Genomic DNA, 17,886 nt, shown 5'->3' on the forward strand with positions numbered 1-17,886 from the left:
GATTAGGATTTTGAATATATAAACAAACCCATTGCTATATAATTGAGTATATAAGTTTGTAAATTGTAATATTGAAATTTGAGATTGAGAATATAGAGTTGCCCTCTCCTTTTGCCCTCTTTTCTCCTTTTTCTTCTTCTTCTGTCATGTATTATAGATCTAATTATGGTGTGAGCAAGCCTCCTGAATTAGAGGTAGTCTAGTTGTCACATCCCAATAAGTATTAGGTTTGCTAGCGCATGCAGTTATTTCTTGCCGACAAGCATTGAGGTTGCGACAATTGGCTCTCATTTAATCTATAATTAATTTGTACTGTATTTAGGTAGATTTCAGCTGCGTTGGGTTAGGCCATTTTCAGTCTAGACTTGGGTCTCGTCAACAAAATTTGTCGAGCCTTATCCGATGCTGCCCAAACTCATGTCCGAAATCCAGGACTTAACCAGATATGGTATCTGTAAGCTCGGGACCAACCCACCAAGCCCAAAGAAGTTGGGCTAAGTGAGCTTAATCCCAGCTAGCCTACCTAGCCCAATCCATCCCAACTAGACCCAACTTGATTTGATCTTGTATATTACTATTTTTCACATCTTTATGCAACACAACATATAATATATTTTTATATTTCCATTCATATATTAGTTTAAAAATAAGATTAATCATTAAAACTTATTTTTTTAAATTTTAAAACAATAAGTATCTTCAAGGGCATATATATATATATATATATATATAGAGAGAGAGAGAGAGAGAGATGGACTTCACCTCGATTATCCAAATCATTAGATGTGATCTACTACTTTTAAACTACTTACACATAAAAATTATATGTTTTAGATAATTTTATCCCAGGTATTTAGTGGTCAAAAAAAAGTATTTTATATTATTTAAACAATCTAAATTTTTGACAATTGATGTATAGGTTAAAGATTTTCAAATTATGTAATGTTTTTATATGTAAACAGTATAAAAAAAAAAATATCGATCATATGTAATAATTCAGATCATCGATTTGAGACTTTATGTCTGGACTTGATCTGACTGGATCGTAGTGGAGATTTACTAAAGATCTGACTTGTGAACGTAGCTAGATTAAAGTTTGATATGGAGAATCAAATTTTAGTTCAATAGGCTTATAAAGAACTTAAATCAAATCTGAACCTAATTATTAGAAAATAATCAAATTTAATTATCAAGTTTTGATATACATGTACACTCCTACTAAAATCATATTGGTATTGGAACAACTTTTTAATCAAACAAAGGTCAAAACCCCTATTTTTTGACTTCTCACGTGCGTCACTTGTGCTCGGGACCGTAAAAATTAGAAGCAAAATGCAATTTTAGATGAACATGACTGATGCAACCTTCTATCCCTTGCAAACAGCAGTGCCATGATACTTCAACATGATAAGTCATGAATAGGATCAAGCATACATATCCGGCAATGCCACAGCCAACACCCAGCCCTCTACGTTTGGTGCAAGAACCTGCTCAATGCTAAGGTAGTGCAAGTAGAATAACAAAATTTAAAAAATAAAAATTAAATCAAATGCTGCTCAAAAGTGGAGGTGGAATAACTCAAAAAAAAAAAAAAAAAAAAAACGATAGCCGTGGTCGGCAGGATTCGAACCTGCGCGGGCAAAGCCCACATGATTTCTAGTCATGCCCGATAACCACTCCGGCACGACCACAAGTGATGGGCAGGTGTGCAAACTTTGGTAGAGTATCAGTAACGGTCTGGGTATCCATTCGGCGTCCTTTTTGTCAAACCATTTACTTATAGATCTTTTAGTTCCTTGTTATAAAAATATCCGTGTTACTACCATGCTCCTACTTGAACTCTACCTTTTTTTTTAACTTAACAATTCTTTTGGTTCTGCTTGATTTCTGAATCCATCCTTGATTTAAGGTTTTCATGATATATGATTCTATTTTTTTATTGTAGAGACTTTCATATGATCTCTCTAGAATTTTAGGCCATTTGCTCATGATATATGTTATTTTCAATGAGATAAAATGTCGCATGATTAACTTGAAAACATATGCAAGCTGCATGTGCATTCTTCAAAATCTCCTTAATGCTTATTGGTTTAATTTAAGGTGCTCTATAAGTAAAAGATTTATTCGAAAAATTATATTTTTTGGATAAATATTTTTAAACAATATTTATGTAAAAAAATAATTTATCTATACTCTTTTGTGCATTAAAAAATGACTTCGAAATCTGGGTAAGTTGCTATGATTTATCCATATTTTCATAACATCTTTTATTATATAAATATTATTATATATAATATATATTATATTATATTAATATATTATATTAGTATAGTATAATATATATTATATAATATTATTATATATAATAATAGTATAGTATGATATATTATATGATATTAATATATAGTATTATATATAAAATCTATTATATTATTATATTATTATTATAGTATTATATAAATATATAATATATATTATATTATATTATTATTATTATATATTTTAGTATTTATTATATTATATTATAATGTTATATTATAACATTACAATATTATAATATTCTATTATTTTATTGTTATATATTATTATAATATAATATAATATTAATATCTTATATTAATATAATATATATTATATAATATTATTAGATTGATATATATTATTATATTATTATAATATATTATAGTATATTATATTATATTATTTGATATTATATTATTATAATATATTATATAAATATTATATTATATTATAAGTTTAGGATATGTTAGAAATGAATTAAAAAGTTACTTTTCTGATTGATGAAAAATGATTTAGCCACCCCCTACATGATAAGATTTTTTTTTATTTCATGAATAAATGCTACCTATAGATAAAAAACTTACCAATCTTGAAAAAATTAGAACATAAATAAATTGATTAATAAAAAATTGATTAATTTTTTTATAATATTTATTCATAAAAAAATAGACTCTAGTGATCCGATTGTGCAAATCTGCCAACCTACTTCGTTGCTTGGATGAGAATCCATATTTGTCCCCATTGTCTTCATAACATCAAGGTAAGCTTGCACGACTATAATATTTTTTTATGATGTGTAGCGCACCCTTGACAGCAAGATTGTCTTCAAAGGGGTGGAACGTCGTGGGCACATTGAAGACAATACTTAGGCTAACAAACATATTAAGATAACTTGATTTAGGGACTAGTTGATGGCGTGACAAAGTCTCTTGTGAATGTAGCTAACTATTTTATAATATCCAATTTTGTTTTCCAAAATGTTCATCTTCGTTTTTCCTTGTGTTTTTTTTTTTCTTAAAAATATGATGCGCTTGCCACCATGATTTGCATGGAGTCGTTGTTTTCCTCTAGTATTTGGAGGAGCCACCTGGGAAAATTCCAACTCCATGAGGGTACCAGAAAATATCGACAGCACCCGAGCTCTCAGCCAGAAACACCTAAACAACATTATATATCTGCATGTTGTCATCACAATGGCTCTAGGGAACCTTTAATTTGTAAAAACATAATTATATAATAAATAGTTGACTGCCAGGGGACCATTGCAAAGCAAACATATGGACAACAGTGACAAGCCAGGCCCTGAAATGAGATGAGTCAATCTAACACACACATTTAGATGTGGAGGTCTGCTGCATAACTTGAAAAGGATATATACAGAGAAATAGGGCGAATGAGGTGTGCCTCCTGCGCTTCAAGTACATTTCTTCCATATATCTGGGCTCATCAACTCATTGAAAGCCCACCACAGGCCATGGGGTCACACTGCCAGCTGGGAGCGAAGCTCTTAAGACGGGAACACGCCTCACCACTGAGAATGCTTCATTTAGACGTGAAGCATGGATCTTGAAGTGGGTTGCCTTCTGCAAAATTTGAAACTCATCAGAGGAAAAGGTCATTCAGGAGACCAACTGCTGGACCATGCGGGAGTCGGTCATTTTCAATGAAATTATCTTGTTGTGAAACACCAATACATGTATATATCATAAACCAAACTTTTTTTGTCAGCCAGCATTCTCTCTAACAAGTACTAACTCTGCTTCAGAAGAAGAGTTGCATTACAATAGCAGAAAGCAGAACCATCAGTTATTCATGGGCCAAAGCATCTAAAGACACCAATATTTGAGGCAGAATCAGACTAGGAAGTGGATAGAATGGAACCAAGCTTAGTTTTCATAATCTAACTGATTCAGCACATAGCAGTGTAAGTTTGAGTTAGTAGTTTCTGTGGTTCATGTAGAAGAGTCAAAGCATGAAACTGAAAAGGATGGCTCGACCAATTTCTCCTCAAAAGCAATACAAACATCAATATGTTACTGAACAGGATGTTGAAAGCTTGGAGTAAAATTAAAAGTGAAGGCTAATCTGTTGAACAAAAAGCAGAAATTTGTATCTCAGCACAACCTGGATGCATGTTTTGGTCTAAATGATGTTTTCCATGTGGATCACCCAAATGTCCAGCATAGCAGAATAAAAGTCTTCATTCCAAGGACAAAGTCGTGGAAGCAAAATGTTTTTAAGATTATATTTTTTTCCCTTCTGTGATTTGTTTTTACCCACTCTTGAGATCACAAATTATATGATACAATGGTCATCCCCATTCCCAAAAATAAATAAACAAAGAAAAAGAAAAAAAGAGTTTTTTTTTTTTTTTTCCGCGGTGTTGGGGGGAGAGACCTAAACAGACTAATTTACTATTGGACCAGAAGTTGTGCTAAATTAAGATTCTCCAGAACCTTATTCACAACCTTTAGCAACCATGGACCAGATTTATCATTCCTTGTCCCTCCTATAACAAGCTGCATCATCCTCCATTAAAGGCTTTATATCAGAAGATAAAAAAACAAGTACAAAATCTTCTCAAAAACACACACTGTCTATAACCACAACTAGAATAGCCTTGATGAATGAACCTTTAAATATAAAGCCAAATTGTTCCACAAAGATATGTATTGTTCGCCCAATTTGTTTTCTTCATTCTTTTGCAGGAGTTTGCTATTTTCCCAGTCAATTTTTTGCTATGGTGGGAATATAAATGAAATTAATCAATGGGCATTTTTACAATTTTATTACCCTCTTACATATTTTCCAACATCCAGTGAGATGATCCCAAAATAATAAAACCTCTCTTACCATACCCTGTCCCTACTCAATTCTATTTTTAAGTCCTGACCACTTTCCCTAGTAAACATAAAAAAATGAAAGTATTAAACTCCTCCATGATAAATCATCCTTCTATGTGCATGTGTCTGGTTAGGAGGCTGAGAACATCCCTCTTGACTCTATGTTATAAATCTCCTATTTGATATTTTATAGAACTCATATATACCTTCATTTTTCCATTTCACGTGGACCACTTTCCTTTTTCCTCTAAAATTTGGAGTGGACTAGACATGCCTGAATATTGTATGTGTCCTTGCCATGACTTTGTGCAGTCACCCTCTTCTGTAATCTCATGGTGTCACTCAGTAATTCACTTCCAGATTGTTCATCATCTGCTAAGATGATACCATACATATCCAAAAGTTCTTTATGTTTCCAAACTTCGTTATATGTTTCAGGTTAATCAAATGAAACTAATTTCAACATACACAATGAAAATAATTATCCTCAGGCTGTTCTTTAGCCTTTCAAGGCTTTCATGCTTCATGATTCTAACATGCAGATTTCTCTCAGATAATTTCATTGTTTTCACAAAATATGTTTACATTCATAATGCATATAGACACACTTAGACATTGACATGAATATCATCAGCCAAATATGAATGAAGAAAACCCATACGCAAAGACATCCTTTGCTGGTTGCAAATGATAGGGCTTAATTGACAAGAAAGGAAACATGACAAGGAGGCAAATATTTGAAGGATACTGTACTAGAGAACCCAGCCCTTACTCATGTCCCTATGAAGTTTTAATATCTTAAAGTTCTCCATTGCTAGTGATTCATTGGTGAATAACCATCTCACATCCCCAAAATCTTTAATGCAGAATTGTCCTTTATTTCAGATTCCATATCTTCCATGCACACCAAAGGCCCCAAGGATAGCGGAAGGGACAGCCAACTTGTAACTTTGGGCAATCAGAGAAATGACATTATTCATACTCTGGAAAGCAATACCAATGGACCTCTAAAGCACATATGCAACATCTAAGGCACACAATAAAGTCCAACAAAAGACTAGTAAAAATGTAGTACAAGGCATTCACCATTTTCCATTAGGACTGAGCAAATAACCGAAATCCGAAGAAACCCACCCAATCCAACCAATAAACATCGGTTTCGGCCGGTTGAAAGACATAAATTGGTGGAATCAGGTTGGGATTTGTAAAAAATTAATTATTTGCGGTTGGATTCGGTTCCTACACTTTTAACCCATATAAAACTGAACCTAACTAATGTAGTATTTCATAAACTCACTTTCATTTGGGACGGTGTGATTTAGACTTCAATACTTCATTTAAACTTCATTTTAAAGGTTTAGACTTTTTTTGCATTAAATTGACCAAAAAAAAAAAAAAATGAGCTTAAGCGGGCCAATATTGGACTTAAAATCAACATTGGATCAACATTGAAGTCCAAACCGACACAACCCATCCGAACCCGTTACAAACCGTTCACTTTGGTTTCAAACGGTTTATACATGATAAACGGTCACCAGCGGGTTGAATTTTTTTCAATCCGATTGGATTCGGTTGAATGAAATTTTTCTCTCAACCCGACCGAACCCAATCCGTGCTCAGCCCTATTTTCCATCAACATTTAGGCACAGAATATGAGCCAACAAATGAAAGTTACAGCATGGTCAAAAGGTCATCAAGACTCGAAACTCCATACAATGATCAAAACAAAAGACTAATAAACACTAGCAATGTGATTCAGCTTCTATTTCCTTTAGCACGAATGCACCTTAGCTCCACATCCTAAGGAAAATGTGTAGAATGAGTACGCTGAGAAGTCACCTTAAGTCCTCCATACACATGCAAATCCTTTCAACATCATGTAGGTCCTCCAAATAAGCAAAAGCTTCACAATTTTAATAATTTTTAAAACACAAAATTGATGAGACATTTGTGCCTGCTGCATCTTAATTTTTACCTACAGCATAACAATAAAATGGATTAAGAAGGACACTTATCCCAGATCATTTAAAAGAAGCTCCATCTTAGCTTCAATCTCATCTCCAAGGCATCCACCGACCTACCAAACACCTCACCAGAAGTTTGAGAGTTTTCTTCCCCCAGCTTCAGAAATTATGCCAATGCTCTACAAAAGCTGGCCTCCACCATCATACCCAGAGCTGTTCTTTTCAGAAGCACTTGAAAGCCATTCCCCAGAATTTCAACCTTGATTCTAGATCGAACATGTTTGTTCCAGTATACCTTTTGCTCCTGACAGGTTCATAGGTTCAGCCAAAATCACTCCGATTCAGCCAAAAATAGGTTATTTTTCCTCATAACCTAACCCCCTGAAACAAATGATTCCCACTTGCCAAGGTGATGAAGAGTAGTTCACTAAGAAAAAGATGGCATTCCTGCCAAGATGTAGCAATGTCTAACTGGGCTGTTACTGAGCCATCATATAATTGTACTACTTAAATGAAAAGGGACCATTAATTACTAAAAGCATTGTTTTCTAGTGCTTATATAGATGAAATATGGAACAATTTGCAATTGGGGCCTCCAAGGCCACCGCCCATATGAAATGTGCATCGCATGCAGAACAGCAGTCGGCATGTGCTGCAATTTCAGCACATGGACATGTGATGCATTAATTTCACGCTTATTAACAAAACAACATTTTAAAGTTATAATTAGGAAATTTTCAGCATACTCAAAATAAAACTGAGGAGCCAAACATGAACATGGTTACTAAAACAGAAGGATATTGATCTAAGAAAATAAAGAATGGACCAAATTCATGAATTTTCATAAAGAATAAACACCAATTAATATATCTAAAGAATTTCCAGGAAGAGTAATATGAGCGGCGTATTTCATCTTAAAATTTCCAATAATCTTAAGCTCATTTACAAAATCCTTGGCAACTTATAAGTGATGCAGTTTAACAACACATACGTATTATGGTATAGTTTTTGAACATAGTTTAGCCTGACATCAACAACCAATAAACAAAAAAAGAATTACTTTTTCCTGGCATTTTACCTTTTCCTAGCTCAAAGAGAACCACTAATTAATATGATATAGAAAATTAAGCTAATAGATCCGCAAACAAACTCACCTTGTCGTCAATGCTGATCTTGAGTGAAATGCTTCGGCTCTTGTGCTTCATCTTATGCAATCTCCTTCCGAGCATCACTAACCCCAAAATAGCAGCGGCTATCGAGATGGACCATACCGGCTTCACCCTAAAAACACAGAACTTTAGGAACTCCAAAGGCAGCTTCCACCATACCATTCCCATCTTCTCTTCTTCACCAACCGAGACGTTCTTCGAACTCATTCTCTTCTCCCCCATTTCCGCCGATACATCAGAGCCTAGTTTGCCAGGCTTCTCGTTCTCCATCTCGCCTCCTCCAATCTCCCTAATTCCCCCAGAACTCGCTTCTTTCCTATCTTCCTCCCCATCGGAAATCTGATGCCCATCCTCGATCCCTTCGAACCCCAATCCAAACTTCGAATCTTCCGCACGGGCAAGCTCCCCCTTTTCGCTACCAATCTGCGACCTTTGGCCATCCGACGACTCGTCGGACCAGAACCCGCCGAAATCCCTTCGCGGACGGTCGAGGTACCGGGAATTGGATTCGGGTTCGACCCAGCTAGGGTTATCGGAGTCCGCAAGGCCCTCCTCCTCGCTGGCCCCTCCTCCCAAGGCGGCTCTTTTGGGGTACCGCGCGTCGGAGTCCAGGGCGAAGTAGTCGGACTTGATGGCCCCGCCGTCATCGGGTTCCGCCTCCAACTCCGTCAAAGGCTTCACATTTTCGGCCACTTCAGAGGTCTGGAGGAGCTCCCAGTCATGGAAGTCGACGGGTTCTTCCATGCCGGCCAAGAAGAAGAAGAAGCCGACAAAAAGCCTCTCAGCCTAGAGAGAAGAAGAAGATGAGAGGAACGAGGCCGATTTGGCGCGAGAGCGAAAGGGGGTTGGAAGAAAGAGAAAGGGAAATGGGAAGGAGAGGCGATTGAGGCGAGAGCGAGAGAGATTGTTAGGGTGATGATGGGAGAGAGAGAATCTGGAATCTATCAGCAATGTAGCGCGAGAGGCGCCGAGTCGAAAAAAATGGGACTTTTGGAAAATGGGTTGGAGTTTATCCCATCGCGTCGGGTTCAGATTCAGATAAGAATTTTGATATTCCATCGGATCTGAATCCAAATTTTTAATATTTATTTATAAATCTTGTTGGATCCTAACCTAAATTTAGAAATCTCTCATGAGAGGTGAGCGCTCAACCACAAAATTATGGCACGAATTGCTAAAATCCATAATTAATTTATTTTACTTATTCATATATATTCAGATCATTAAAATTAATTATTTAATATATATTATAATATTTTATATTTCAATCATTAATTTTTATCAAATATCTTTTTCATTTGATGAAAAATAAATATATATTTTTCTTTATGATAGTTTCGAAGCTTTATTTTTAAATATTGATAATTTTTATATATATCTTTCTAATTTTTCTTACAAGTTTTTTAGAAATTGATGATTCATGATTATTTTTTACTTATACTATAACTAAAACATAATGATAATATTTGATGCCAAAAAATCTAATCATATTATTTTTTATTTTCATTTTTGCCTTAGATTTTTAGTCACTTATTTATTACATGCAATCTATATAGTGAATTCTATTCCATTCTTTTATGATTATATAATTAATATTAATTTACTTTAATAATTTTATTAAAAATTTGATCTATATCCAAATAATATGCAAGTTATATTTGTATTAGGATAGAAAAATATGGTATAATTAGTATTAGACTTTTATCAATATCTATTTAGAAGAAATATGAATATTAATTTTGTTGTCTTTTTAATATCTATATCTATATTCATATTTATTAAAAAAATATAGATACAAATACAAATATATTATTATTATATTTGTATCCAATCCCTACTCCAATACTAGTTTGATTGGGGTATATCATGAGAGGCAAAATACTTTTCAGTTTAATACTTGTTAGCTTATTTTCACCTTAGAGAAGGTTGAGATTGCGAAGTTTAGTATGTAACTTTTACGAGTGATATTAGCATACAAGATTTACTATTATGGTTCTGTTTAGCTCAAGATGGTTTTGTATGGTTAAGGAGAGGTTTGGCATTATAGGCCAATATCTAATATATTTGATAGGTGGTTTGATTTTTAGTTAGTAGAGTTTTGTGCGTACATAGCACATGCAAGGACTCTTCTAGATCCACCCACCCCCAACACACACACATATGTATCTTACACTTCAAGACTTCCATTATGCCAAAAAAATATGCAGCAATGTATGATATTAGTCTATTTTTCTTTGTAAGTTTTCATGGATATCCTTGTAATTTTATACAAAATGATGGTTTGACAAGATTGGTTATAAATTTTTGATATTTTCTTCATTATTATTGAGTTAATTGCTTCAAGTTTCAGTTTTTACTGGTGCGAGATATTACATGAGGAGCATAGGTGGGCATTCATTCATCGTTGAAGTGTGTTTGATCATTTTCATTTTAGATATGAGTTGTTAGGCATAGTTTTGGTGATTTTTTTTTTCTTTTTAAACCTTTGATCAGTTGTTTAATTGTGCAAGAGATGTGCATTAGGATTCAAACAAAAAGCTTGATTAAGATTTAGATTTTAGTGAACTTTTTTTGTAAAATTAGTGGCATGGTCATGAAAAAAATGAATTACTTTGCATACAAGAATGCAATATTATATTGTAGGAGAGCATTAGCAATAATTAATCATTTGTTCCTCAAGTCCGCTTTTAATCAATATATTTGGTTGAGGGGCATCAGGTTTACTAAGATGATGTGGACATTATGGAGGGAATGCCCTGTCTTGGCCAATGGTATAGAGGAATGGGACCGACATGTTGTGGCTGTGTGCTAGAGCATTTAGATGGAGTGAAACTTCCAGCCTTTGTGCATAAAAGTTGATCTTCCATTGGACTTTTGCAAGTTACAGAGCATTATGTGGCTGAATAGAAGAGGACATGGTCTTCTTGAAGCAGCATGCAATGAATAGAAGATAGCTTGCTAGATTCTCAGGTTGTAATTTACTGCATCGAAGCTGTTATCGCATATGTCTAGGTTTGACGGCATCAAAGTTATCATTATTAAAATTTATGGGGCAATAGAACTTACATGAAGAAGAAACTATTGATGCTATTTTTATCTCTAAAATTAGCCTGTTTATAACCACAAGAAGAAACTAAACTAGTGTGCTCCTCATTCTCTACAAGCAGTATTTTTATTTTCAATCTTAGCCCTAAGTATTTTCAATGGAGAGAATCTCCCGAGCTCTCTCTAATAAATTGAGGTCCAAGTTCATAGGGGGTATCCTTTTATAACGTATCTCATCCATCAAAGATAATATCTAAATCAATCACAAAGACTAAGATAGATGCTATCCATAATGGTTATATAGAATTCAACTTATCATAATAACCATAAAATATATTCCATTACTTTATTGAAGATTTATCTTTAATTAGTGTCCAAATCAAACTAAAATAGATAAAACAAATCTTAATACATATTAGCATGGGCCACATCTGAATAGGCTTAATCAAATAAATTCCAACAATTATTATATATGTCTAGGTTTGATGAATCTCCAATCTCTCTAGTGGTTACTCCTATAATTGCTTGTTACTACCAAACCCTAATCTCACCATCAGTTGCCATCCAGCTCCAATCACCACTATCCTCGGCTATCCAACTCCGATCTCCATAGCTCACTGCTACCTAACCCAATCTTCATAGCTTATGGCCACCTAGCCTTGATGCCCATCGCCTAGGGCCACCCAGCCCTAATCTCCAATACTTGTGGCCACCTAGCCTCGATCTCCACCACTTGTGGCCACCCAACAGCAATCTTCACTTTCTGCATCCATCTGAATTTCCATCTTTGCTTCATATCCCCACCACCTAGCTCCATTTTTGGTTGGGTGATCTCAGCAATAGCAGTGCATGCACCCTCATGTGATCCATTTTTTCTCCTAAAATTTTTTTTAGCATTACCACATGTCATTAGATAGAAGGAATACTTGTTTCTTTGATATATATGGATAAATCTGATCATATTTCTTAGCATGTTTCTACTATTCTAGATGGGTCAAATTATATTCTATGGGCTCAAGCAATATGTTGCTTCCTACCAACCCATCAAAAGGCAAGATGAGAATAAGGATAGCAAAAATCACTTGTAAAGACCCAATTTGTTTGCACAAATCTTAAAGCAAAAAAAGATTTGAGTCCTGATTGGACTTTGTTTCTTCTTCCTCTTTTGAAGCCAATAAAATCAGGAGGGATAGAGACTCAATCCGAGCTAAATTAGATCAATAAAACTTAGGTTTTCAACTATAAAATGGATGCCCCTCTTACTCCTAAGAGTATGCATTGAAATCTATAAAAATTTTTCTTTATTCCCCAAAGTTTTCTTTATTTTTCACTAGGATTTTCATCGGAAGATTTGCGTTTCTTCTCCTTAACATCGTCGGACCGAGGTAAACATCTTCTCCTTTCTTCTCTGTCTCTTCTCGATTTTCCTCCTTTGCATTGCTCGAGTTGAGCTGACGAATCATTGGATTTGGGTAAGATAGGTAGTCTCCTCTATTCTGGGTATTCTTCCTCTATTTTGCCAACCACTGGCGGTAGTGGTCATTGCTAAGATCGCATCTCAGTTGGCACAATATGCTACTATTGGCTATCAATTGGGATTCCACGACCATGACCAGATAAAGAGTGGAAGGGAAAAAGGGTTCGGATACCCTTTTTTCACAAAGAAGAAAGAAGGAGGGTGTAAGTCCTCTACTCCATAAAAAAAAAAAAAAAAAAGAAAAAAAAAGAAAAAAAAAGAAGAAAAAAAAAAGGTCAGAGGGAAAGTCAAGCTTTTATGAAATCATCTCGTTGATCGAATCCTAATCTGATTAGATCTAGATCAATACGAGACATTTAGATTTATCTCATGATTTGATCCAAATTATGATTTGGACCAAGATTCTTTCTCCTTTGCTCTAATTCTTTCTCGATTAAAGGTTAAGATATTTTTAAATTATCTGATCAAAACCTTCAATGCCAGGCGAGCATTAAATCAAGAGCTGCAAGTCAAAGGTTGTAATATTTAGATCAGATTGATCAAAAGTTATAAATTTTTTTTTATCTCTGATTTATTTTTGTACATATTCATATATTTAAAATTTAATTTTATATATAAAATATTTAAAAATTATTAAAATTTGAAAGTATGTATTTATATATAAAAATAATTTAAAATATTGGATCAAGCATGGTGTCACTCCGCATGATATAAAATTTGGAAAGAAATAATTTTTTTATTTTATTATTGTAGAATTTTTGAAAAAAAAATTATACATATTCATCTTTACTTGAATTTTAAATTCAAAAATTATTTTATTGCTCTTTGGAGGATATGAAAATTTGAGTTGATACTGTTATAAAATTAAGTATTATTATTTTTAAAAAATTAGTTATGGTGAAATTATGAGAAAAATAAAATTTTTAATTAGATAATGATCTGAGTCTAGCCAATAGAACTGATCATTGACAACACGTTATAAACTAGTTTCTTCTGGGCCTAACTAGTCTGGACTGATCGTTGGTAAAGTTAGTCTTTCTAAGACTAGTCAGTCAGGACTGATCGTCTGCATATGCTAATACGTCGCGTATTCATTTTCAGAACTAATCTCTTTATTTTGTCATAAGACTAATCATGGCCATGTGAATCAGATCTAGTTCTTTTTTGGGCCTAACCAATAGGGCTGACCACTGGTACACACTGGTGAGTGCGTGTTCTATATTCAGGAGCTAGTCTCTTCTGGATCTTGTCATAGGATTAATCATGGTCGTAGTCACTAAAGATAGAGAGGATTTTAATCTCATTATTATGCATAGCATACTTTGAAATTCAAAGTTTTGTTGGCTTATGCATCTATTATTGTCAATTGTTATTATTAGAAAAAAAATTTAATAATGCTTGATCCCTCAAAGATATTGATAATTTATTGAGCTAGTAAAGCTCATTCACTCTTTTGTATTTTTTTTAATCTAGAAGATTGTATGGGGCTTAAGATCAAGCAATGAAAAGTATAGGATCTTAAAGGATATTTATTTAGTTTATGTTTGAATAAATATTGATCTTGATTATGATGAGACATTGATGAACTACATTTTATTTAAATTAATAAAATTAGAGGTTTACTTTTACTACCATTGCCTGAGTATGATTTAATATAATATTTTTGAATGTGAAGGCAGGCCTTGCATATTCTTTAGGATCTTATCCTAAAGAGTATGTGGCCATCACGTGCCCAATCCGGTTGCTGGATTTAGGACATGACATCACCTAATTATTTCTTAGTTTCAAAATATGTCCATTCCTTCTATCCACATTCAGTATGGTCAATTTCAAACCGGCAAAGAAGTATGGGATCTCTTGGCAAATTGGTATTCCACTTCTGACATTGATCATTTGTATTGGCTCCTATTTGATCATCTGCATTGCAATGGTCAAGAACCTCATAAATCCATTCATGTTTTTTCCTGGTAGATGCATACCATTGGGGATCAATTAACTTAGCTTGAACCTCAATGGGATCTTGCTAGTGATGCATGTCATGTAGTTAGTTCCTTATGGTCCTTAATAATGATTTTGGACTAGTTCAAGCCTCCATTCTTTATTGGGGTATCTTACCCACTCTTGAGACTATTTTGGTGGAACTTAGACCAGACGATATGAAACTTGAGTTGCCCAGTCTCAGCCTACTATTGCTCCTCTTGCTATCTCTCCTTGAGTTTCTAAAGGAAACAACTCTCATTAGATTAGACTACTTGCAGGTATTATCCTAAGCCTAGCCATATCTTGATTGATTGTTCAGTTCAACTATGCAATTTTATCATGAGCACAGTCACTATCTTGATGATGTCCATAAAACCCCAACTAGCAACCTACAATCAATTGACTTTGATGCACTCAACCCAAATCATGTAATGAGTCTAAACTTGCTTCTCATTCTACTACATTTGTCACTACTCAAAATTGTTCAATAGAAGGTTACTCTTCTCTTTCTATCAGTGACTTTATAACCATTCTTAAATAGGTTAAATTTGATATTGATATTTCCATCTCGAGTTATTCCCTAGTATGTTGCATTTGCATCTACATCCTCCACTATGTCTTTGAGCTTTTAACATCCTCGTCTTGATCATGTCTTCTTGAGTAGGCTATATTCTTTTGTTTTCAATGGTTTGGTTAGGTTATGTCAAAGAGAACATGTAATATATTAATGCCCTAGAAGTCAATCGAGCCGACATATTAATTTTTTTAGAATATAATTTTATACTTGATCTAATTAATTAGGATAGTTAATTCTATTCATGTAGTGTATGTGTCCATAAATCATTCAAGAAATTAATAAATGATGACATATATTCTCAAGAGTTGAGAATTTGAGGTATGTGTCATTGATGGTTAATTCTTAAATTACTCTCGATCGAAGGATCATCATGAGGATGGTGATAGATCCGATAAGATTGGTGCACGGATCGCTTCTCTTAAGATAGATGAGTCTCGAGTCTACAGTATGGGACATTGATAAGAGTGTAAGTGATTGCTAGAGAATAACAGCACCGAGCGTGACTAATACGAGAAGTCACTTGGATGTCTATTCACTCGTCAATGAGTAGTGTGACTAGTTCTTAGACCTGCGGTGCTTTGACTATTTACAATGAGATTGCTGTAGTTTGACTGTACCGTAACTCGATCTCCTAGCCATACGGAGCCTTGAGGTGTATGTTGACTACAGTAGGTTTATTATAAGAATAGGATGTGCATCTAGATGAAATCTATCGATCTTAATAGTTGAGAAAGGGTCCTATATGATTTATAAGATTGAGTTCGGAAGATCTTGATCAGGACAGTATGAATGATGAAAAGAAGTTTTCATCAAATTTCATAAATAAACTCAAGTCGAATAAATTTTACATATAACAGATGACAGGATTTGATGAGTTTTTCATAACCTCCATCTTGTTGAGACTCATGATAGAAGAACTGAATACACGGTAACTACATCTAGAAGTTCATCCTTCTGTTCTGCTGGATTGCCACTATATGCTGTTTGGTGTCACTGATGGATTGTAGAATCAAAGAAAATTATTTTGATGGTCAATAATTCTCGATTGATGAGTTAAATTATACTAATCCATTGAAAAGAATTTCAATGATATTTTGATGGAGATCAAAATATTTTTCACTACCAGATAGAATAGAACCTATGGGATCACACATAAAAGAGATTTTGACTGATCGAAAAGAGTCCTACTAGATTGAAACTCTAGAGTCTCACTAGACTGAAATTCTATCGAATCGCAAGTAGTCTCAATTATCAATTTGATTGATGATTGGACTTAAATATAAAATTACATAAAAAAATTACTAAGAGTTAGTAAGCTATAGGAGGACTAAATTATAATTATTGTTAATTATTTGATTTGATCAAGTATGGATTGAATTAAATCAGATCTAATCTGATTAGATTTGATTTAATTTAGATTTTCTAGTTCAAATGAGATTTAGACTTAATTCTTAATTGGATTTAACTCAAATTAGATTTGAATTGGATTTCAATCAGATTGGAATTAAGATAGAAAATTAGAATCCCATTGGACTGGGATTCTCTTTCCTTATCCACTTTTATATGGGGCACCCAACCTACTTTTACCATGGGATTTATGGCAAATAATGATGGCGCACAAGGGGAGAGGGGTGGCACATTATGGAAGAGTCCTTCTTTAAAGACTCTAACAAACCCTAACCACCTAGTTTAAAAGGAGGGGATATGGGGCGCCTCCATATGGATAACTTCAAAGTTTTGGATGCCCAAAAAGGTAGAGATTTGCATGGAGAAAAAGGAGACGCCTAAGGTGTTGGTGTGAGGGATTTTCTATGAGAGAAAAAGTGGGACACCTCCTTTCCTATCTCTTCTTTCTTAGAACAACCAATTGTGGTTGTAAGGTAATTTTCTCTCTCCCTTTGTTGTCCAAGAGTTGGCCATTTCTCCCTCTTCCTCTCTTACAAGCATATTCAAGAATTGGACATGATTAAAAATCAGATTAGATTTGATTTTCCTCTCCTTCTTGGTCCATAAGATGGACACAAAAGGTTCTCCTCTCTCTTTCCTAGATCTAGTCTAAGAGTTGGATAAGAAAGGAAGAAGAAAGAGATTAGATCTCTTATTTTTTTCAGTAGATCTTTGATTTTCTCTTAAGAAAAAAAAATAGATATGATTTGATTTCATCATCTTTCTATAGATCTGATTGATTTTTTTAGAAGAAAATCAAAAAATCGAGCCGATTCGATAATCCAGGGAGCGATCTCTATAAGAGAGTTAACACTTTGATGAGATTGAGTCTCCTGATCAGATCAGTCTCGATAGATATTCATAGAGATCGGACGTATGTGCGGCTCTGTAGGAACCTCACCAGATTACACGAACCATCGGATTACGGTAAAGATCTACCCACACAAAGGTAAAGATCTAACTCTAAATTTGATTTTAATTTTAAGCATCTTAATTTTAGTATATGAACATTGTGGCATGTATAGATTAGATCTATATTTTATATATATTAGATTTAAAATTATCTAAATCTAGGTTAGTTTCA

The 17,886-nt window shown here is 34.0% G+C and overlaps 1 protein-coding gene and 1 non-coding gene across 2 annotated transcripts; both read right to left on the reverse strand.

Moving 5' to 3' along the window:
• Positions 1-1,609: 1,609 nt before the first annotated feature.
• On the reverse strand, positions 1,610-1,691 carry TRNAS-AGA (transfer RNA serine (anticodon AGA)). The gene has a single exon. It is a non-coding gene; the product is annotated as a tRNA-Ser (tRNA).
• A 1,888-nt stretch (positions 1,692-3,579) lies between these two features.
• On the reverse strand, positions 3,580-9,216 carry LOC105049795 (uncharacterized). The gene is made up of 2 exons (XM_010929555.4): positions 8,263-9,216; positions 3,580-3,884 (listed from the first exon to the last, which is right to left on the reverse strand). Exons 1-2 carry the CDS (start codon positions 9,019-9,021, stop codon positions 3,753-3,755), a joined length of 891 nt encoding a protein of 296 aa, XP_010927857.2. The 5' UTR covers positions 9,022-9,216; the 3' UTR covers positions 3,580-3,752.
• Positions 9,217-17,886: the final 8,670 nt, after the last annotated feature.

Source organism: Elaeis guineensis, chromosome 8 (genome assembly GCF_000442705.2).
Source record: "Elaeis guineensis isolate ETL-2024a chromosome 8, EG11, whole genome shotgun sequence".
Lineage (NCBI taxonomy): Eukaryota > Viridiplantae > Streptophyta > Magnoliopsida > Arecales > Arecaceae > Elaeis > Elaeis guineensis.

Excerpts from the sequence above, each read along its gene's own strand:
- LOC105049795 (XM_010929555.4), bottom strand. The coding sequence starts at position 9,021 with ATGGAAGAACCCGTCGACTTCCATGACTGGGAGCTCCTCCAGACCTCT. Across the intron at positions 3,885-8,262 it reads AGATCAGCATTGACGACAAG|AAGGCAACCCACTTCAAGAT; the intron begins GTGAGTTTGTTT and ends CAAATTTTGCAG.